Source organism: Solanum stenotomum, chromosome 1 (assembly GCF_019186545.1).
Source record: "Solanum stenotomum isolate F172 chromosome 1, ASM1918654v1, whole genome shotgun sequence".
In the NCBI taxonomy this organism is placed as follows: domain Eukaryota; kingdom Viridiplantae; phylum Streptophyta; class Magnoliopsida; order Solanales; family Solanaceae; genus Solanum; species Solanum stenotomum.
Genome location: NC_064282.1, coordinates 98,589,125 through 98,612,977, shown reverse-complemented (window position 1 = coordinate 98,612,977; position 23,853 = coordinate 98,589,125). Strand labels below are relative to the sequence as shown.

Here is a 23,853-nt window from a genome sequence, read left to right as displayed (position 1 = left end):
TTTTTATGTGTCTTGCTTTGTTTTGGTGCATTCATGTAACATGCTTGTGTGATCTCGAAAGTTTCGTAACTTATAAAGAAAATAGAAAGCATTATTTCTTGTTATAGTTAGGTCAATATGGTCGTGAAATTTTTCATATTTTTTAATTTAAAAGTGATGTATTTGAAAATAATATATTTATACAAATAGGATCTATTTCAAAAATGATCACTAAACTTTATCCGCCGTAACAGTAAAGTCATAAAAATATTTGCCTTAAACTTACTGCACATAGGAGTATATTTGCTTCTGATTAATGTCTATTAGTCTCCAGTCTCCAGGATACAAATATTTGACCTTCAAAAGCAAACTTTTTCTCTCCAAAAATACAAGTTTTATTTTCATCTTAGATTGTTATTATTACTTCTTGTTTCTTTAGCCTCAATTTCTATATTATCTTGTTGTATTTTCTACTTGTTGCTACTGCCTTCTTTTACATCTTTCTGTGAGTCGAGAATCTATCAGAAACAACCTCTCAGGTCTCCGTACACACTATCCTCCCAAGACGGCCAGACCCCACCAGTGAGACTACACTAAGTTTGTTGTTGTTGTTGTTAGTTTCATGAAGTGTTTGTTAGCCTATGAGTAAAAAGTCATGAGTTTTCTTCCTTTGTGACTCAACCAAAATTTGTTTCATCTGTCTATAGTATGTAGAAATAAATTCAGCCTAATCATTGGACAGAATTTGAATCCTCAGATCATTTAACCTACAGTTTCTTATATTGTCATCAAACTACTTGAATTGGACAATATACTTGAAGACTATAACAACTTGTTTCTTCCGCTCTGCTCTCCGAGAATACAGGAACAACAGTTTCACACTCACCTATAAGTTCCAGGAAGATAGAAAAAAATGTTTTATCTAGTTGGACTTAAATGAATTAGTGGTACTGGAATGTATGAAGAACATGCCATGTAAGGACTCCTGCAATGTCTTCCATCAGCAGGTCAATTCTCCTGGAAAATTGGCTTGAGCTGGTGCACTATGTAGGGCGCTGTATTCAGAGTAGATTTCCAGTCTAACCTTAATGCATTGGCAAAGTGACTGTCCTATTCTTTAAGATATAAAGTTGTTATGTCTCTTTCAGAGTCTAAACAATTGAGTTGTGTGGTGGTCCTATTCCTGGAATCCAATTAAGTTGGCAAAACAAAGATATTTTTTAGTCTGTATCAGACAAAATGCATGTGTAATGTGTTATATACAAGTGGTGGGACTTTGTGTATTGACTTAAGAATGTGAACTATTGATAGTTTCTGGCATTCACTTGTGTGACACATTGAATGGGCTTATGTGATTCACAAGTTTAAATTGACTGATAATGACTACGTAACCAATAGTAGATTTTTCTTTTGCTTAATTTGTGCTATATATACCTCATCAAAATTGTTGAATAGACACACAAAGCAAACATTTCTTGATTTCTTCTCTACCGACTTAAATTAGTTTTGATCATTTTTAGTGCAGAAATGGGTTGTGTAAAACTTGTGTTTTTTATGCTATATACCTTTCTCTGTCAACTTGCTTTCTCGTCATCCATACCTCATTTGTGCCCTGAAGATCAAGCTCTTGCTCTTCTACAATTCAAGAACATGTTTACCATTAATCCTAACGCTTCTCATTTTTGTCTCGACATAACGGGCCAAGAGACTCAGTCATATCCAAGAACTCTTTTATGGAACAAGAGCACAGATTGTTGCTCATGGGATGGAGTTCATTGTGACGAGACAACAGGACAAGTGATTGAGCTTGATCTGCGTTGCAACCAACTTCAAGGCAAGTTTCATTCCAATAGTAGCCTCTTTCAACTCTCCAATCTCAAAAGTCTTGATTTGTCTTATAATAATTTCTATGGATCACTCATTTCACCTAAATTTGGTGAGTTTTCAAGTTTGATGCATCTTGATTTGTCGCGTTCAAGTTTTACAGGTCTAATCCCTTCTGAAATATCTCACCTTTCTAAATTACACGTTCTTCATATCAGTGGTCTAAATGAGCTTAGTCTTGGGCCTCACAATTTTGAACTGCTCCTTAAGAATTTGACCCAATTAAGAGAGCTCAACCTTAACTTTCTGAACATTTCTTCCCCCTTTCCTTCAAATTTCTCTTTTCATTTAACAACTCTACGGCTTCAATCCACACAGTTACATGGGGTATTGCCCGAAAGAGTCTTCCACCTTTCTGACTTAGAATCTCTCCAATTATCATATAATCCCCAACTCACGGTTAGGTTTCCCATGACCAAATGGAATAGCAGTGCATCACTCATGAGGTTATTTCTCCCTGGTGTGAATTTTACTGGTACGATACCTGAATCATTTAGCCATCTAACTTCATTGCTTATATTGGACATGAGTTCTTCCAATCTTTTAGGGCCTATTCTATGGAATCTCACCAACATAGAGAATTTGAACCTTGGTAATAACCATCTTAAAGGACCAATTTCCCAATTCTCGAGATTTGGAAATCTCAGGTACTTATCACTTAGAAATAACAACTTTGATGGCCGACTTGAGTATTTATCCTTTAACAGAAGCTGGACGCAACTTGAATACTTAGATTTTTCGTCCAATTCCCTAACTGGTCCAATTCCATCCAACGTAAGTGGACTGCAAAACCTGCAATCACTCGACTTGTCATCAAACTACCTGAAAGGGACTATACCTTTCTGGATATTCTCCCTTCCATCACTGGAAGTAGTTATATTAAAACAAAATCAGCTGGAAGGTCCTATTCCAAAGTCACTCCTAAACCAGCAGAAACTAAAATTTCTTCTCCTTTCGCACAATAATATCAGTGGGCAGATTACTTCAACTATCTGCAATCTCAAAACATTGATAGTGATAGAATTGAGAAGTAATAATTTGGAGGGAACAATCCCACAATGTTTGGGTGAGATGAGTACAGTTGAGATTTTGGACTTAAGCAACAATAGTCTTAGTGGGACAATCAATACAACTTTTAGTATTGGAAACCGATTCAACATCATTAAATTGGATGGCAATAAGCTAGAGGGGAAAGTTCAACCATCTCTGATCAATTGTAAAAAATTGGAACTTCTTGATTTAGGTAACAATCAGTTGAATGACACATTTCCAAAATGGTTGGGAGACCTACCTCATTTACATATTTTAAAGTTGAGATCAAATAATTTCTATGGCCCTATAAGGACTGACAACTTGTTCGCTCAAATTCGAGTCATAGATCTCTCATCCAATGGATTTAGTGGAGATTTACCGGTGAGCTTGTTTCAGAATTTTCAAGCCATGAAAACAATTGGTGAGAACAGTGGAACCTCAGAGTATTTAGCAGATACATATTCTGATTATTACACAAATTCTTTGATAGTGACAACAAAGGGACTGGATCATGAACTTCGTCGAATTTTGACTACACAAATAATTATCGATCTATCAAGGAACAGATTTGAAGGTCATATTCCAAGCATTATTGGAGATCTCATTGGACTTCGTACGTTGAACTTATCTCATAATGTCTTGGAAGGTCATATACCAGCTTCATTCCAAAATTTATTTGTGCTTGAATCATTGGATCTCTCATCTAATAAAATCAGCGGAGAAATTCCGCAGGAGCTTGCATCCCTCACATTTCTTGCAGTCTTAAATCTCTCTCACAATCATCTTGTTGGATGCATCCCCAAAGGAAAACAATTTGATACGTTTGAGAACAGTTCATACCAAGGAAATGATGGATTACATGGATTGCCACCCTCAAGAGATTGTGGCGGTGATAATAGGGTACCACAAGCGACAATTCCAGTTGATCTAGATCAAGAAGAAAAAGAAGATTCACCAACGCTCAGTTGGCAGGCGATTCTCATGGGTTACGGTTGTGGTCTAGTTATTGGACTGTCCATAATATACATGATGTTGTCAACTCAATATCCAGCATGGTTTTCAAGGATGGTTGTAGAATTGGAACAAAGAATTACTACAAGAATGAAAAAGCACAAGAAAATGTATTAGTGTGTAGTGACCACCAGGTATTCAACTTGATCCTTATCCTTCAAAAGATAACTTCTTATATATCGATCTATTTTCGACCTCCTTCATCCTTAAAGCTCTTAACTTTAATTCTTTATTTTTGAAAATTGAAGGATTCAAGTCTACTGAGTTGCTGGGGATGCAGATAAAAACCTTTATTTTTCATAGTTTGTGATGTTTCCATAAAGTATTTGCTATCCTATGAATAAAGACATGACTTTTCTTCCTATGAGACTCAAATCAGAGTTTTCTTTCATTTATCTATGGCATGTAAAAATAACTTCGACTGATAAACAAAAATCGGACATAAAGTTGAATCTTTAGATCATTCAATCAGACGATATGTGCCATCACTACAAACATTATATTTCACTCAACTCTTTCACATAACACAAATATAGAGCACTCGAATTTAAGTTCAGAAACATAAAAATCTGTAGTTACAGAGTTCGGAAATATTTTTTTACAGACTCATGATGGTCCTTTATCAAAAGATCAAAAGAACATCAGGAAACCATGGACCAAAGTTGCAGTCTGCTATCTTTTACTTTTTTCATTGATGCAGTAGCAATTAACATATAATTTAGATTCTATTCAACCTCCTTTATGATATAAGTAAGATAAATGAAACAGTGTTAAATCAAGAAAGGAAGAAAACTGTAAAGTATTCCACTGCTGCTTATTAGATGGTGAAATTGTTGCTACAGCAAATTAATTAATTGAAATATTTTTTTCTACAATCATTTACATTCTAGAACTGATCATGGAGAAAAAAAGTTGGATTTTTGACTTGGAAGACAAGGTCTATACACCAATCAACACTATCAATTATCCCTAACTGATCAATTTCTTTTTGGATTTTTGACTTGAAATGTCTTATCTCAAAGTCTATACACCAATTATCCTTCTTGAGTTTGTTTCATCCAATGGCGATTAAGGAGTAAGTAATGAAAATGTAGGAAAAGAAATTACAACTAATTAATTTTAAAATGTAGCTTCTTACAATGGTATTATTGGAGTAACTCATAACAAAACCATATTTTCATTAATTCTTTTTATTTTCATGAAACAAGCAATTTTTTTCTATATATGTCTACCTGACAGTTGACACTGAACTGTCTTCCAGCAGCTGTTACATTCTTGATTCTTGATTTGCTTCTGAATAATGTCTGCTGCAAATAAAAATTTGCATCTGATTAATGTCTTTTAAGTCTCCAGGATACAAATATTTGGCCTTCAAAAGCAAACTTTTTCTCTCCAAATACAAGCTTTATTTTCATAGTTTCTGATGTTTCATCTTACATTTTTATTACTATCTGTTGTTTCTTTAGCCTCAATTACTGTATTATCTTATTGTTTTTCTGCTTGTTGCTACTGCCTTCTTTTACATATTTCTTTGAGCATGAGAATCTATCGAAAATAACCTCTCTACCTTCAAGGTAGTGGTAAGGTCTGTGTACACACTATCCTCCCAAGACGGCCAGGCCCCACTGGTGGGAATCGATTACACTGAGTTTGTTTGTTAGCCTATGAAGAACATGCCATATCTGGAGTGGACTCCTGCACTGTCTTCCATCAGCAGGTCAATTCTTGTTTCTGTCAAGTTTGTGTGGTGTGTGTTAAGAGAGCTAAACCAAGATATTTTTTTATGACATTCAAACAAAATGCATGTGCTATTACAAGTGCTGGGACTTTGTATTGTCGTTTTCATTTGAATCTTTCTATGCTATTTATTTATCTTCCCTTCCATCACTCGTAAACATACATATAAGTAGTAATTTTCATTTGAAGAGTACGTTTGTGGAACTTTTTAGTTGTGTAAATTTATTTCAAGATAAGTATAAGAAGTCAATATCTGAATTTAATCACAACTTCAAATAGACTGAAAATGACTACGTAACCAATAGTAAAGTTTTCTTTGCTTAATTTGTGCTATATATACCTCATCAAAATTGTTGAATAGACACACAAAGCAAACATTTATTTATTTCTTCTCTACCAACTTAATTAGTTTTTGACCATTTTAGTGAAGAAATGGATTGTGTAAAACTTGTATTTTTTATGCTATATACCTTTCTCTGTCAACTTAACCTCTCCTCATCCTTACCTCATTTGTGCCCCAATGATCAAGCTCTTGCTCTTCTACAGTTCAAGAACATGTAAAACTTGTATTTTTTATGCTATATACCTTTCTCTGTCAACTCCTAATGCTTCTTATATTTGTGTTTCTGCTCATCCAAAAATTCTTTCTTGGAACAAGGGCACAGATTGCTGCTTATGGGATGGAGTTCTTTGTGATGAGACGATAGGACAAGTGGTTGAGCTTGATCTCAGTTGCAGCCAACTTCAAGGCAAGTTTCATTCCAATAGTAGTCTCTTTCAACTCTCCAATCTCAAAAAGCTTGATTTGTCTCATAATAACTTCTCTGGATCGCTCATTTCATCTAAATTTGGTGAGTTCTCTAGTTTGACGTGTCTTGATTTGTCAGTTTCAAAGTTTTCAGGTCAAATCCCTTCAGAAATCTCTCACCTTTCTAAATCTTCGTATATGGACCATCAATGGTCTATACAAGCTTAGTCTTAAGAACTTGACCCAATTAAGAGAGCTCAACCTTGACAATGTGAACATCTCTTCGAGCATTCATCTGAATTTCTCTTCTTATTTAACAACTCTATGGCTTCCACGCACACAGTTATGTGGGGTATTTCCCGAAAGAGTTTTCCACCTTTCCAACTTAGAATCCCTTCTTTTATCAGAAAATCCCCAGCTCACAGTTAGGTTTCCCACAACCAAATGGAATAGTAGTGCATCAATCATGAAGTTATATCTCTAAGATGTGAATATTACTGGTAGGATACCTGAATCATTTAGCCATCTAACTTCACTTCATGAGTTGGACATGAGTCATTCTAATCTATCAGGGCCTATTCCTAAACCTCTATGGAAACTCACCCACTAGAGAGTTTGTTACTTGATGATAACAACTTTGATGGTCAACTTGAGTTCTTATACTTTAACAGAAGCTGGATGCAACTTGAAATATTAGATTTTTCATCAAATTTCCTAACTGGTCCAATGCCATCCAATTTCGTAAGTGGACTACGAAATCTACAATTACTCTACTTGTCATCAAACCACCTGAATTTCGTAACTGTATATGGATGATATAAAGTCTGATATACAGCGGAAATATACAGTAATATACGCTTGGTATATATACAGGTTTTCAAGGGCAAAAATAGGGCCAAAACCCAAACACAACCTGCAGCAGGCCTAAGAAGGGCCCAAATTCAATTTCTCCTTCACTCTTAACCTATTTAATTGTGATTATTTATTGTTAGTTTTTTATTAACTCTAACTTTAAATAACTTAATTAAATCCCCCAAAAGGTGAACTGTATTCTTTATTTTAGTTTATTTTAATATGATTCATTTTTTATCAACTTTTATACTTTTATTGAATATATTTAGTCAAAACTTTTTATTTATTCTTCAATTAATTTAAAATAGTTTTCATACTTTTAGTTAATCAAATCGGTTTAAATTATTATTTTAAAATGATTCAAATAAATTTTAATTAATCAAGTTTTGTTAAAATCCTAATCACCTGTAATTAAATTCAAATATTTTAATTAAGGTTCCCCTTTCTAAAAAAAATAAAAAATTGTTCTTTGTTTAACTATTTTTTTCAAGTTAATATTAAAAGTCATTTTCATAATCACTTCCCAAAAATAGTCAAAAAAATATTCTAACTAAGTCGTAGGATAACCGCGTGTTAGCGAACGCTTCAAATGTCTTAAAAACCTTCTTGAAGCGTAAATAAGAACCTCTTACCCATTTTCCTTAAATTTTTAAAGACTTAATCTGTTAGAATCATTTTAAATTATAAGTTTTCTTAATTTCTTTAAAAAAAATTAAGTGACAACTCTTTTTTAAGTATTTTTCTCAAATTGTTTTATACTTGAAACATTTCAAAAGTGATTTTTCTAAAGATAGTAAAATTACGATATAACATTTAGATCATTCAATCGGATGGTATGTGCCATCACTAAAAACATTGTATTCACTCAACTCATTCACATGACATCATAATAAAAACATAGAGCACTCGACTTTATGTTCAAAAACATAAATTTGTAGTTACAGAGTTCGAAAATATTTTTGACAGACTCATCAAACGATCAAAGAAACATCATGAAACCATGGACCAAAGTTGAAGGAACTTTTTTCATTGTAGCAGATATCAAAAAAAATTTAACTCAAAGGAGATTTGGACTCAACTTCAACTTCAACTTGTTGTGTACAATATTTCAAGAATAGTAAAACAAGTTGATATCTAAATTTACTTTGAAATGGCCTTCATACTTGGAACTATTAATTACTGCAGAACTTTAATCACTCATTTATGTATAAAACATGTACCCTATTGATTTTTCTTATTGGAAGAAACAGTAGTCTATCAATTAATAATGACTTTCCAATTTTTTGGTAGTTTATCAATTAATTAGTAATGACTTTCCAACATAAATTAAATGAATACATGGATATTTTATTACCACAATTTTTTAAAATAACAGTTTTTTTTAAAAGAAGAAAAAAATGGTCAGTTAATTTTAATCCAACTTCGCACTTTGAAGCTTCACAATTTTAATTGAGCTTGATATTTTCATTGGAACGAACTTTCATTCTTTTGTTGAAAGTTGAATTTGGTAACAAACACGAGGTCTAATGCTTTAACATGTGTATCTTGAGGAGAAGAGAAAGCAAAATATGAATTTTCTTCTTCTTTTTTTGCTTTGTAATAGAAAGGGAAAGTTTTGAGTGGGGTGGCAAGGGAACCAAAACAAATACCTTTTATGTGACATTTTTGTCTATAATAAGGTATCAGACAAAATGCATTTGAATTGAGAATGTGAACAGACTGAATGATACATTGAATGTGCATATGTGATTGTCAACTTCAAATTGACTGAAAATGCTTAATTTATGCTACTAGTTCTGGAAATGTGCATTGCGCGTTTGTACCCTATTATTATTATTATAATTATAAAATTTATATATTATATTTTACTCCCTTCGTTCTTATTTTTATGTTATCATTTTTAATTGAGTGCATTAAGAAATTAAGTAAGTTTACTATTCTACCCTTATTTATTTACTTTTGAAGTCAACTTTTCAATCAATGAATATGAATTAATTTATTTTGATTAATTAATTTGACAAATGAACATGAATTATTTACTTGATTTTTCTATGTTGGTCAAATGTATATTTTCAAGGCTAATAACTCACAATGGTAAAATAGGAAGAATATTGTAATTTATGCATTGATTTTATGAAATGACAAGTATTATAGACCAACTATTTATAAGAAGGATGACATATAAAAAGGAATCGAGGGAGTAAAAGTTTTGAGTTGTAAAACGGGAATATTAGCAACGCAGAAAAATTAACTTCTCTAACTAAAAGTTTCTTCTCTTACAAAGTGTTGCATTTTTATCCAACTTCATTACTATATGTTTTTTCTCTTTAGTACTGTTATTCCTCTTTCATTTCACGAAAAATAAATTTTATATAATTCATATTAAGTATTAGACTCTATAGCATTTATGTTACTTACATGAATTTTAATTTTATTGATAAAGCAAATTTACTTTAGAATTGAGAAATATTCTTCAATTTTTGAATGCATAAATATAATCATATTTGTTTTTGTGTATTTATATTTAAGGAATGTTCAATATAATAATTATATTATGTTGATATATAATATAATAATAAATATGATTAGTAGTGGTATAATAGTATAATAATATGATATGATTATTATTTAATATTTGATTAATTATTATTTAACTTTATAAGGTTATTTTTGTGTATATGATCAAAATTATTGAATAGACACACAGAGAAAATATTTCTTGATTTCTTCTCTACCAACTTAGTTAGTTTTGATCATTTTTAGTGCAGAAATGGATTATGTAAAACTTGTATTTTTTATGCTATATCCCTTTCTCTGTCAACTTGTTTTCTCGTCATCCTTATCTCATTTATGCCCCGAAGATCAAGCTCTTGCTCTTCTACAATTTAAGCACATGTTCACCATTAATCCCAATGCTTCTAATTTTTGTCGTGAAATAATAACAGACCAAGAGATTCAGTCATATCCAAAAACTCTTTTATGGAACAAGACCACAGATTGTTGCTCATGGGACGGAGTTCATTGTGACGAGATGACGGGACAAGTAATTGAGCTTGATCTCAGTTACAGCACACTTCAAGGCAAGTTTCATTCCAATAGTAGCCTCTTTCAATTATCCAATCTCAAAAGGCTTGATTTGTCATGTAATAATTTCACCGGATCGCTCATTTCACCTAAATTTGGTGAGTTCTCTAGCTTGACGCATCTTGATTTGTCAGGTACAGGTTTTACAGGTCTAATGCCAACAGAAATCTCTCACCTTTCTAAATTACACGTTCTTCGATTCAGTGGTCTATATGACCTTAGTCTTGGGCCTCACAATTTTGAACTGCTCCTTAAAAACTTGACCCAATTAAGAGAGCTCAACCTTGACTATGTAAACATCTCTTCCACAATTCCTCAGAATTTCTCTTCTTATTTAAAATATCTACAGCTTCCACAGACAAATTTATGTGGGGTATTGCCCGAAAGAGTTTTCCACCTTTCCGATTTAGAATTCCTTGATTTATCATCCAATTCCCTGCTCACTGTTAGGTTTCCCACAACCAAATGGAATAGCAGTGCATCACTCATGAAGTTATATCTCTATCATGTGAATATTAGTGATAGGATACCTGAATCATTTAGCCATCTAACTTCATTGCTTGTATTGGGCATGAGTGATTGTAATCTGTCAGGGTCTATTACTAAACCTCTATGGAATCTCACCAACATAGAGTTTTTGGACCTTGGTAATAACCATCTTAAAGGACCAATTTCCCTGTTCTCGAGATTTGGAAAGCTCACGGAGTTATCACTTAAAAATAACAACTTTGATGGTCAACTTGAGTTTAACAGAAGCTGGACGCAACTTGAATCGCTACAAATTGCGTCCAATTACCTAACTGGTTCAATTCCATCCAACGGAAGTGGACTGCAAAACCTACAATGGCTCGACTTGTCATCAAACGACTTGAATGGGACTATACCTTTCTGGATATTCTCCCTTTCTTCACTGGAAGTGTTAGACTTGAGCAATAACACTTTCAGTGGAAAAATTCAGGAGTTCAAGTCCAAAACATTGTCTAAAGTTTCTCTAAAACAAAATCAGCTGCAAGGTCATATACCAAATTCACTCCTAAACCAGCCAATCCTAACATTTCTTCTCCTTTCACACAATAATATCAGTGGACAGATTGCTTCAGCTATCTGCAATCTGAAAGCATTGATTTTGTTAGAATTGAGAAGTAATAATTTGGAGGGAACAATCCCGCAATGTTTGGGTGAGATGAATGAAAACCTTTGGAATTTGGATTTGAGCAACAACAGTCTTAGTGGGACAATCAATATAAATTTTAGTATTGGGAACTCTTTCAGGGTCATTAGCTTGCACGGGAATAAGCTAACGGGGAAAGTCCCACCATCTTTGATCAATTGCAAGTATTTGACACTTCTTGATCTAGGTAACAATCAATTGAATGACACATTTCCAAACTGGTTAGGAAACCTACCTGATTTGCAGATTTTAAGCTTGAGATCAAATAAGTTTCACGGTCCCATTAAATCTTCACGGAATACAAACTTGTTTGCGCAGCTTCAAATTCTTGATCTATCATCCAATGGATTTAGTGGCAATTTACCAATAAGTCTTTTTGGGAATTTGCAAGCCATGAAGAAAATTGATGAGAGTACAAGAACCCCAGAGTATGTTTCTGATGAATTTGCTGGTTATTATGATTATTTGACGACAATTACAACAAAGGGACAGGATTATAATTCTGTTCGAATTTTGGATTCTAACATGATTATCGATCTCTCAAAGAACAGATTTGAAGGTCATATTCCTAACATTATTGGAGATCTCGTTGGACTTCGTACCTTGAACTTATCTCATAATGTCTTAGAAGGTCATATACCAGCATCATTGCAAAATTTATCTGTACTCGAATCATTGGATATCTCATCTAACAAAATCAGCGGAGGAATTCCACCACAACTTGCATCCCTCACATTTCTTGCCGTCTTAAATCTCTCTCACAATCATCTTGTTGGATGCATCCCCAAAGGAAAACAATTTGATACGTTTGAGAACACTTCATACCAAGGGAATGATGGGTTACGTGGATTGCCACTCTCAAAACACTGTGGCGGTGATGATAGGGTACCACAAGAGACAATTCCAGTTGAGCTAGATCAAGAAGAAGAAGAAGATTCACCAATGATCAGTTGGCAAGCGGTTCTCATGGGTTACGGTTGTGGACTTGTTATTGGACTGTCCGTAATATACATAATGTTGTCAACTCAATATCCAACATGGTTTTTGAGGTTGGTTGTGCAATTGGAACACAGAATTACTACGAGAATGAAAAGGCACGAGAAAAGATATTAGTGAGTAGCTACCTCCAGGTATTCAACTTGATCTTTATCTTTCTTGAGGTCATTTTTTATATATCAATGTATTTTCGACCTCCTTCATCCTCAAGCTCTTACCTTTAATTCTTCATTTTTGAAAATTGCAGGATTCATCTCTACAAAGTTTCTGAAGATGCAGATAAAAGCCTTTATCTTTCATAGTTTGTGATGTTTCCATAAAGTATTTGTTATCCTATGAATAAAGACATGACTTTCCCTTCCTTTGAGACTCAACCAGATTTCGTTTATATTTGTCTATGGCATGTAGATATAAATTCGACTAATAAACAGAAACCGGACATAAACTTAAATCTTTAGATCATTTAATTAGATGATATGTGTCATCACTAAAAACATAGTATTTCACTCAACTCTTTCACATGACATCATAACACAAACATAGAACACTCTACTTTGAGTTCGGAAACATAAAAATCTGAAGTTGCAGAGTTTCAAAATATATTTTTTCCGACTCATGATGGTCCTCATCAAAAGATCAAAGAAACATTAGGAAAAATATTTGCATTTTTCTCTACTGCCTGAGCCTCACATAGACAACATCATGTGTTTTCAACTCGAATCTACATTCTTTGAAGATCTGAAGAAAGAACCTTCAACTCTTCCCATCTAAGTCTCGGATGACAGAGTTACCGAATATCTGGAAGGTAGACGGTACCAGTTGAATTAATTGAATAGAACACAAGTTGACCCAAGCATCACTGTTATACAATAACAAACTACGCCTCTGCCCCAAAAAATAACTTGCATAGAGACCTGCAATAATGTTCAAACCCCAAAATAAGATAGACATAAACACACAACTGAGTGATAGAGTTTCTAGTGATCGAAATCCATAAGGATTTCAAATTTCATTTAGGAAGAAATCAAGCAGAAGCGCTTGACTATAGGCGAGCTTTATCGTGATCAACTATTGTTCAGATTAATTAATTAGCAAACCGCTGCATAATTTCAAAGTTTCGGGGCAAAGAAAAAGATTCATAAAAACAGAAGTAGAAAACAATAGGAAATACCTCGCCAAACAAAAGGATATCACTACAGCTTTCTTTAAGCAGTGCTTTAATCTCTCTGCAAAATCCATATGCAGGATCCTTCTAACTCATTTTGATGAGTCGAGATTTCACAAACATGTATCTGTCAAGCTATGACTTAGCTGATGCGGCAGTTAACAGCTCCACTAAATAAAACTGTGGGCTGAAATCTTGTGTATTCCAGCATCTAACATTGCTTTTCTCAAGGCAGCAGCATTATCCCACCTCTCTGCGCCAGCACAAATGATTCGGTTGCGACTCAAGCAGTAGTTGTGATACTTCATTTCCCAATTCAATAGCTCCATGAAGTCTACAAGCACCCTTCAGAACCCCCAAGACAGTGGCATCAGCTTCAAAAGGCATCTTCTTTATGAAGTCGTACGCTTCCTGTAGTAGCCCAGCTCTCCCTATGAGATCAACCACACAACCATAGTGCTCCATTCATGTGACATTTCAAGAGCAAACCTGCTTGCTAACCATTGCATCAAATATCTTTGAAGCATATATCAAACAACCCATCTTTCCATAAAACGCAATCAATGCAGTCGTCATGAAGGATCTCAAACTTTACGATCTTGGAACAAAACCAAATTCTAAAAATGCAGGATAAGAATCAACAACCAGTACCTAAAAAATAAGATGATTTTAAAAAAATGGTTGTAGGAAGCATTATCCAAACATGAGTCAGCAAAAAAGGAAAATCAGCTACATAGGTTAATCTCAAACAGAATAGTCTCCAATCTCTGATATCTTTACAAAACATAAAATAAAAACATATGATGATAGTGTCAACAAACAAAATGTTTCAAACTTTAACAAAGAATCGCAAAATTTTCAAATTGGGTTCAAAGAAAACTTGATACACATTTCATGATATTATTAGTTTTATTTGCTGTGAAACATGAAATAAGCAAAAGAAGGCAAGCACATTAAACCATACAATTTTATCAAATGCAAAAGGATTAACAAAATCATACCTCAAGTAAACAAAAATGTTCCAAACTTTAACATTCAAAAATTTCCAAAATGGGTTCAAAGCAGGGGCAGAGCCAAACAGGGCCGAGGAGGATGGAAAATTACACTGTTTCTTCTTCTTCTTCCATTGTTTACCTATTCATATTTTGAACCCCTTAGTGAAAATCCTGGCTCTGCCACACGTTCAAAGAATACATTTACCCCTCGACAAATTTCATGGGAAAGTCAGCATATTTTGTTTGTAAAACATAAAATTAACAAAGAATTCCATCAAATACAAAAGAGGTCAAAACACAAACCCCAGCAAAGCAAAAAAAAATCCGAACTTTGAAGCAAAGTTCAGAATCATTCCAACTAAAGATCAAAGGAGAAAAAAGAGCTAGTTTTGAGTACCAAGATTCACCCTTTCTGTTTCCACATTCAATACTTCAACAACATATCATTATACTATCAAAGAAAGACATACAGTTAGCTCATTTTTTAACAGAAAATAGAACAAGAAGAATTTTTTCTACCTTATAGCTACAGATTCTTGAATTTTAACCAAATGGGGTTTCTCTACTATGCTTATAAAACAAAAAAAAAATACCTTTAAGCTGCAAATTCTTGATTTTTAACCAAATGGGTTTCTCTACTATGCTTATAAAACATTAAAAAAATTTACCTTTCAACTGCAGATTCTTGAATTTCAACCAAATGGGGTTTCTCTACTTAGCTTTTGAAACAAAGAAAGTTAAAAAAAAAAAAAATCCCTTTTTGCTCCACTGATTTCACTGATAAATTAGGGCTTCAAACGTTCAATTGGGTAATGGGAAATTATCTTCCTTGGTGATGCCGGTAATCTGTTTATGATAGTAATTTAAATGCTAAAATGGTCCTCAAACTTTTCTTATGTGAAGTTTGTCCCCTAAATAATTTTTATTTGAAGAGTGAAACAGTTTTTTTTTAATTAAAAAAATTTAGAAATATGCTCTTAATAGTAAATTGTGGTTTCTAGTACTTCTATGTAATGTTTTAATTATATAAAATTTTATTCAAGAAGGAAAAAAAGATTATTGTCTGAAGCTAAAATTAAAATGACGAACTTCGTAGTTCCATTATTAATTTAGGCCTAAGATCTTCGGAATTCATTATTTATTTCTGAGTGTCTTGCTTTGTTTTGGTGCATTTATGTAATAGACTTGTGCGATCTCGAAAGTGTCATAACTAATAAGGAAAACAAAAAGCATTATTTCTTGCTAGTAAGGTCAATATGGTCGTGAAATTCTTCATATTTTTCATTTAAAATTGATACATTTGAAAATAATATATTTATACAAATAAGATCTATTTCAACCTAAGAATGGTCACTGAACTTTATCCGCGGTAAGAATGTCATAAAGAATATTTTCGTTAAACTTAATAAACTTTGCACATAGGAGTATGGGGAGTATATTTGCTTCTGATTAATGTCTATTAGTCTCCAGGATTCAAATATTTGTCCTTCAAAAGCAAACCTTTTCTCTCCAACTACAAACTTTATTTTTATCTAAGATATTTATTACTATCTGTTGTTTCTTTAGCCTCAATTACTGTATTATCTTGTTGTATTTTCTGCTTGTTGCTACTGCCTTCTTTTACATCTTTCTTTGAGTCGAGAATCTATTAGAAACAACTCTCTACCTTCAAGGTAGAGGTAAGGTCTACGTACATACTATCCTCCCAAGACGGTCAGACCCCACCAGTGGGACTACACTGAGTTTGTTAGTATTAGTTTCATGAAGTGTTTGTTAGCCTATGAGAAAGGTCATGAGTTTTCTTCCTTTGTGACTCAACCAAAATTTGTTTTCATTTGTCTATAGTATGTGGAAATAAATTCAGCCTAATTATTCATGGACATATTCAACTGATAAAACAGAAATTGGACAGAATTTGTATCTTCAGATCACTTAATCTACAGTTTCTCATAATGTGATCAAACTACTTGACTCGAATGATATGTGCCATTCTAGATATTGTCCCTTCCATCACTAAACTTTGAGGACTATAACAACGTGTTTCTTCCGTTCTGCTCTCCGAGAAGACAGAACAGCACTCTCAACCAAAAAAATGTTTAATCTAGTTGGACTTAATGGACTCCTGCACTGTGTTCCATCAGCATGTTGATTCTAGTGGAAAATTGGCTGGAGCTGATGCACTATGTAAGGCGCTGAATTCAGAGCAGATTTCCAGTATAACCTTAATGCATTAGCAAAGTGACTGTCCTATTCCTAAGATATAAAGTTGTTATGTTTCTTTCAAAGTCTATACACCAAGTAAAGTAATAGTCTTATCCTAAACAACTTAGTTGTGTGGTGGTCCTATTCCTGGAATCCAATTAAGTTGTCTATAATAAGGTATCACTCAAAATGCATGTGTAATGTGTTATAAACAAGTGGTGGGGACTCTGTGTTGTTACTTTCATTTGAATTGAGAATGTGAAATATTGATGTTTCCTGCATTCATTTGTATGACACATTGAATGTGCATATATGATTGACAACTTTGAATTGACAGAAAATGACTAGGTAACTATTGGTAAGTTTTTCTTTGTTTAAATTGTGCTATATATACCTCATCAAAATTATTGAGTAGACACACAAAGAAAACATTTCTTGATTTCTTCTCCACCAACTTAATTAGTTTTGATCATTTTTAGTGCAGAAATGGATTGTGTAAAGCTTGTATTCCTTATGCTATATACCTTTCTCTGTCAACTTGCTTTCTCCTCATCCTCACCTCATTTGTGCCCCGAAGATCAAGCTCTTGCCCTTCTACAATTCAAGCACATGTTTACCGTGAGACCTACTTCTTATGGTTGTTTCGACATAACAGACCAAAGGATGCAGTCATATCCAAGAACTCTTTTCTGGAACAAGAGCACAGATTGCTGCTCATGGGATGGAGTTCATTGTGACGAGACTACAGGACAAATGATTGAGCTTGATCTCAGTTGCAGCCAACTTCAAGGCAAGTTTCATTCCAATTGTAGCCTCTTTCAACTCTTCAATCTCAAAAGGCTTGATTTATCTTATAATGATTTCTTTGGATCGCTCATTTTACCTAAATTTGGAGAGTTTTCAAGTTTAACGCATCTTGATTTGTCGGATTCTAATTTTACGGGTCTAATCCCTTCTGAAATCTCTCACCTTTCTAAACTACACATTCTTTGTATCAGTGGTCTAAATGAGCTTAGTCTTGGGCCTCACAATTTTGAACTGCTCCTTAAGAACTTGACCCAATTAAGAGAGCTCTACCTTGACTCTTTGAACATCTCTTCCACTATTCCTTCGAATTTCTCTTCTCATTTAACAACTCTACAACTTTCAGATGCACAGTTACGTGGGGTATTGCCTGAAAGAGTTTTCCACCTTTCCGATTTAGAATTCCTTGATTTATCTGAGAATCCCCAGCTCACAGTTAGGTTTCCCGCAACCAAATGGAATAGCAGTGCATCACTCATGAAGTTATATCTCTATGGTGTGAATAGTACTGGTAGGATACCTGAATCATTTAGCCATCTAACTTCATTGCTTGAATTGGACATGAGTGACTCTAATCTGTCAGGGCTAATTCCTAAATCTCTATGGAATCTCACCCACATAGAGTTTTTGTACCTTGGTCATAACCATCTTGAAGGACCAATTTCTCAGGACTTGAGATTTGAAAAGCTCAGGGAGTTATCACTTCCAAATAACAACTTTGATGACCGACTTGAGTTCTTATCCTTCAACAAAAGTTTGACGCAGCTTGAATTCATAGATTTTCAGTCCAATTCCCTAACTGGTCTAATTTCCAATGTAAGTGGACTGCAAAACCTAAAATGGTTCTACTTGTCATCAAACCACTTGAAAGCGACTATACCTTCCTGGATATTCTCCCTTCCTTCACTAAGTGATTTAGACTTAGGTGATAACCATTTCGGTGAAAAAATTCAGGAGTTTAAGTCCAAAACATTATATACCGTTACTCTAAATAAAAATCAGCTGGAGGGTCCCATTGCTTCAACTATCTGCAATCTGAAAGCATTGGAAGTACTAGATTTGGGAAACAATAATTTGGAGGGAACAATCCCACAATGTTTGGGTGAGATGAGTGCAGTTGAGATTTTGGATTTAAGCAACAATAGTTTTAGTGGGACAATTAATACAACTTTTAGTATTGGAAACCAACTCAACATCATTAAATTGGATGGCAATAAGCTACAGGGGAAAGTTCCACCATCTTTGATCAATTGTAAAAAATTGGAATTTCTAGATTTAAGTAATAATGAGTTGAATGACACGTTCCCAAAATGGTTGGGAGGTATACCTGATTTGCAGATCTTAAAGTTGAGATCAAATAAGTTCTATGGCCCTATAAGGACTGACAACTTCTTTGCTAAAATTCGAGTCATAGATCTCTCATCCAACGGATTTAGTGGAGAGTTACCAGTGAGCTTGTTTCAGAATTTTCAAGCCATGAAAACAAATGGTGAGAACAGTGGAACCCCAAAGTATGTAGCAGATATATATTCTTATTATTACAAAAATTCTTTGATAGTGACAACAAAGGGACTGGATCATGAACTTCCTCAAGTTTTGACTACACAAATAATTATCGATCTCTCAATGAATAGATTTGAAGGTCGTATTCCAAGCATTATTGGAGATCTCATTGGACTTCGTACCTTGAACTTATCTCATAATGTCTTGGAAGGTCATATACCAACATCGTTGCAAAATTTACTTGTACTTGAATCATTGGATCTCTCATCTAATAAAATCAGTGGAGAAATTCCGCTGCAGCTTGCATCCCTCACATTTCTTGAAGTCTTAAATCTCTCTCACAATCATCTTGTTGGATGCATTCCCAAAGGAAAACAATTTGATACGTTTAGAACAGTTCATACCAAGGGAATGGTGGGTTACGAGGATTGCCACCTCAAGAGATTGTGGCCGTGATGATAGGGTACCACAAGAGACAATTCTAGTTGAGCTAGATCAAGAAGAAGAAGAAGATTCGCCAATGATCAGTTGGCAGGCAGTTCTCATGGGTTTCGCTTGTGGTCTAGTTATTGGACTGTCTGTAATATACATAATGTTGTCAACTCAATATCCAGCATGGTTTTCGAGGATGGATTTAAAATTGGAACACGGAATTACTACGAGAATGAAAAAACACAAGAAAAGATATTAGTGTGTAGCGACCTCCAGGTATTCAACTTGATCTTTATCCTTCAGAAGATTATTTTTTATATATCGATGTAATTTCTACCTACTTCATCCCTAAAGCTCCCAACTTTAATTCTTTATTTTTGAAAATTGCAGGATTCAAGTCTACTGAGTTGTTGGGATGCAATAGCACGAGTTTTCGTTTACCAATAGTCTGTTATATAGTATGTAGTAATTTATTCAGCCTGATTATTAGTTAGCTACTTCATTTCGACTGCAATGTTCAGTTAATAAATTTATTAAGTTATGTTTTTTTTTAAAAAATTACATCAATAATTTCAATAGCAAGCTAAACGTGTACACCTTTTAAGACTCTTAAAAATTGGCTTAAATATCCTTATGGTGTTAAAGATTGCTCTAAAGTCACCACTCCTTGTTAGTTGAAAATCACACTTGTCTAATTTCAAATGTTTATATGTAAAAAGAATCGAAGATATGCCTTTTTTTCTCAACTTCGATCTGTAGAGGTATTGATCTAGTCGCCTCTGCTCTCTGTGCATTCCTATTTCTTAATAAATCTCTGTGACATTAGATACAGGCCTTGTACAACATACCTTGTAGGAAAACAATAACGGATTAGTTCAAGGAGTACTAAAAGTTCTGTTAAAGAAAATGCTTAAAAACTACATTTGACATCTCGTACTATAAAGAGCATGCAAACTTGAGTCCACTTCAAATCATAATTTATCGGACTCATTAAATGAGCATTCTCAATAACAGAGCTCGGATCAAATATATATTATGTGCACAGAATTATGAAGCATGAATACTAGTTCACCTCAACTTTTTCCTTTTCTTTTTGCTAAGAAAAGGCATTTTGTTGGGTTATCATCATCTCATATTATATTATAAGTGGGAAGCCTCTATGTCAAAAGTTGAATTACAAAAATGTCCTTATAATATCATAATATTTATGGACAAAAATGTAAATATATATTAAATATTAATAAAAATTATTGTATTTTCTATTAAACACTATTATTACATAGTTATGAACAAAAATATAAATACACATTAATTATAATAAATATCCTAATATATTTTTAATAATAATATTAATATTCTAAAAATGGAGAACTCACAATCTATGACATGAATTAATATAGATACAATGAATATTTGTACAATTGGATTACATCCTATTAAATGACAAAAAGGAAATCAAAAAGTTTGGCAACAGTTAAAATGACCCTTAAGTGTACCTCAGTTACTCCTACCGTGCAAAGTTATAAAAATTCTCAGATAAATTATATTCATAAAATTATATTAAATGTTAAGTTATTGCTTCAATAAATACTTACTATGGAAGCTTGCAATCGTTTAAACTTTTGATTTTCTTCTGTTATAATTAGCACAAACTAATGATGAATTACATACATGGTAAATTAATTTATATATATATTAAAAGTGGGAACAAAAAAAAGTTATTATTCATAAATAATAATTAATATCCATAATAATAATGAATCAAAAGTTAGTTTACCATTTTATCCGAGTAAAAGCAAATATTCATTTGAATAACTTTTGTTTACATAAGAAAATATAACAAAATTCATTAACCCCTCAAATTCAATGAATCCAAATACTATATATGTTTTCTGAAAATGCTTACTGCCATAATTTTATTTATCTCTTTCACCTTCTCCTTCACTACATGTTTAAGAGGAACAAAAACGTTTGGTGAGGGTGAGGAAGACATTGTGTAACAACAATTAATTATGGTCAGGTAACATGTGTATAAGTTTCCTAAATTATTTTACTCATTAAATTTTATTTCTTTCATCTTCCATAGAGTCTTTTTACATTCTTCATTTATATTAATATTAAATTTCTTGATTTTTACTGGTTGTACATAGGTGTAGTTTTATCTTCTCCATGATATTTATTATGGTCAATCTTTTAATATTCTTTAAAATACTCTTCATAAGGTGTGTTTGTCCCATTATTCCATTTGCCTTCTTTCAGTTAGATTTCTCCTCCAAGAAGAGTCTACTTCAGGTAAATCTATTCCGATTGTTTAAAATACTCTTCATAAGGTGTGTGTGTTTGTGTAGTTTAAAATTGTATGGAATACACGTGCAAAGCACGTGTCCAAGGACTAGTACACATTTATAAGGGTGAGAAAGATGCCACAATTTACACCATCCTGTATCAAACAGTCCAGAATTTTAGCTTTATAAAAAATTATTGATCTAGGAAAGAGATGCATTCTTGAGCTTATGCTCGAAACTAATTAAGGGATAATTCTCAAAGGAGTACAAAAAGTTCTGTTATAGGAAGTTTCGTTCATAATGTTCAAGAACTTGAATTGCTCTGTGCTCATGGGAACTAAATTAAGACATGGCATACACCTTTTGCTTAAAAAATCGACATTACTTAAATAAAAGGACACTTATTATTGACCGGAGTGAGTATCAACTTGGAACAGAAAGTAAGACCTTAAAATCAACACCAGAAGTGCAGATCCAAACAAATTTACAAGACGAATTGTGAAAATAAACGGACATCATGCACAAAAATATGGACGAAGAAACTCTTAAAATGGTGTGATACCGTTGGCTTTGGGTAAACCTTGCACAGTTTACTCCTAAATGCCTCACATCATTAATTAGCAGTATCACTTCACTTTATACATATATAATATCATAACTTTTACTATTTTAACAAATACAAGGTCAAAAGCCTACATGTGTATCTTGAGGAGAAGAGAAAGCAAAGTACAAATTTTATTCTTTTTCTTTTGTTTTGTAACAAAAAGGGAAAGTTATATGGGAGTGTGGGCAGGGTTGTTAAGGGAACCAAAACAAAGAAATTTCTTGTGACATCTTTGTCTATCATAAGGTTTCAGACAAAATGCATGTGTTATATACAAGTTGTGGAACTTTGTGTTGTTGCTATCATGCATTTGAATTGAGAATGTGAACTATTGATAGTTTCCGGCACTCACTTGTGTGACACATTGAATAGGCATATGTGATTCACAACTTTAATTTGACTGAAAATGACTACATAACTAGTAGTAAATTTTTATTTGCTTAATTTGTGCTATATATACCTCATCAAAATTATTGAATAGACACACAAAGCAAACATTTCTTTATTTTTTCTCTAACAACTTAATTAGTTTTTGACCATTTTAGTGAAGAAATGGGTTGTGTAAAACTTGTGTGTTTTATGCTATATACCTTTCTCTGTCAACTTGCTTTCTCCTCATCCTCACCTCATTTTTGCCCCGAAGATCAAGCTCTTGCCCTTCTACAATTCAAGCACATGTTTACGACAAATCCTGATGATTCTTATATTTGTTATTCTTCTCATCCAAAAACTTTTTCATGGAAGAAGAGCATAGATTGTTGCTCATGGGATGGAGTTCATTGTGATGAGACGACAGGACAAGTGATTGAGCTTGATCTCCGTTGCAGCCATCTTCAAGGCAAGTTTCATTCCAATAGTAGCCTCTTTCAACTCTCCAATCTCAAAAGGCTTTATTTGTCTTTTAATGATTTCTCCGGATCGCTCATTTCACCTAAATTTGGTGAGTTCTCTAGATTAACGCATCTTGATTTGTCGAGTTCAAGTTTTACAGGTCTAATCCCTTATGAAATCTCTCATCTTTCTAAACTACAAGTTCTTCATATCTCGACTGCTTATCCATCTGAACTTAGACTTGGGCCTCACAATTTTGAACTGCTCCTTAATAACTTGACCCAATTAAGAGAGCTCTACCTTGACTATGTGTATATCTCTTCCACCATTCCTCTGTATTTCTCTTCTCATTTAACAACTCTAGAGCTTTAATTTCAGACACACATTTACGTGGGATATTGCCCGAAAGAGTTTTCCACCTTTCCAACTTAAAAACTCTCGATTTATCAGACAATCCCCAACTCACAGTTAGGTTTCCCACAACCAACTGGAATAGCAGTGCATCACTCATGTACTTATATCTCAGTGATGTGAATAT

General features: G+C 33.4%; 4 protein-coding genes and 2 pseudogenes across 7 annotated transcripts in view; 4 read left to right on the top strand and 2 right to left on the bottom strand.

Annotated features, from left to right (window-relative positions):
• Positions 1-23,853, bottom strand: part of LOC125853597 (uncharacterized) — a 56,623-nt gene that overhangs the window by 4,509 nt on the left and 28,261 nt on the right. Inside the window, exon 1 of one of the 4 annotated variants that reach the window (XM_049533316.1) lies at positions 15,323-15,470. The exons of 2 other annotated variants lie outside the window; for them this stretch is intronic. The gene's annotated coding sequence lies outside the window, so the exon portion shown is untranslated. Of the gene's footprint in view, positions 1-15,173; positions 15,225-15,322; positions 15,471-23,853 lie in introns of those variants that run through there. One more of the 4 variants, XM_049533318.1, reaches the window with a different exon arrangement.
• Positions 1,413-4,034, top strand: LOC125853595 (receptor-like protein 9DC3). Its single transcript, XM_049533313.1, has one exon. The coding sequence runs from the start codon at positions 1,507-1,509 to the stop codon at positions 4,021-4,023; it is 2,517 nt and encodes an 838-aa protein (XP_049389270.1). The 5' UTR covers positions 1,413-1,506; the 3' UTR covers positions 4,024-4,034.
• Positions 10,014-12,855, top strand: LOC125853592 (receptor-like protein Cf-9 homolog). The gene is made up of 2 exons (XM_049533309.1): positions 10,014-12,628; positions 12,742-12,855. Exon 1 carries the CDS (start codon positions 10,014-10,016, stop codon positions 12,609-12,611), a length of 2,598 nt encoding a protein of 865 aa, XP_049389266.1. The 3' UTR covers positions 12,612-12,628; positions 12,742-12,855.
• Positions 13,294-23,853, bottom strand: part of LOC125853599 (putative pentatricopeptide repeat-containing protein At1g10330) — a 63,737-nt gene continuing 53,177 nt past the window's right edge. The window contains exons 4-5 of the mRNA XM_049533323.1: positions 13,666-14,090; positions 13,294-13,408 (exon numbers count right to left, since the gene is read on the bottom strand). The gene's annotated coding sequence lies outside the window, so the exon portion shown is untranslated. The remainder of the gene's footprint in view (positions 13,409-13,665; positions 14,091-23,853) is intronic.
• LOC125853596 (receptor-like protein Cf-9 homolog) overlaps positions 17,343-23,853 on the top strand; it is an 8,546-nt pseudogene continuing 2,035 nt past the window's right edge.
• Positions 23,037-23,853, top strand: part of LOC125860251 (receptor-like protein Cf-9) — an 876-nt pseudogene continuing 59 nt past the window's right edge.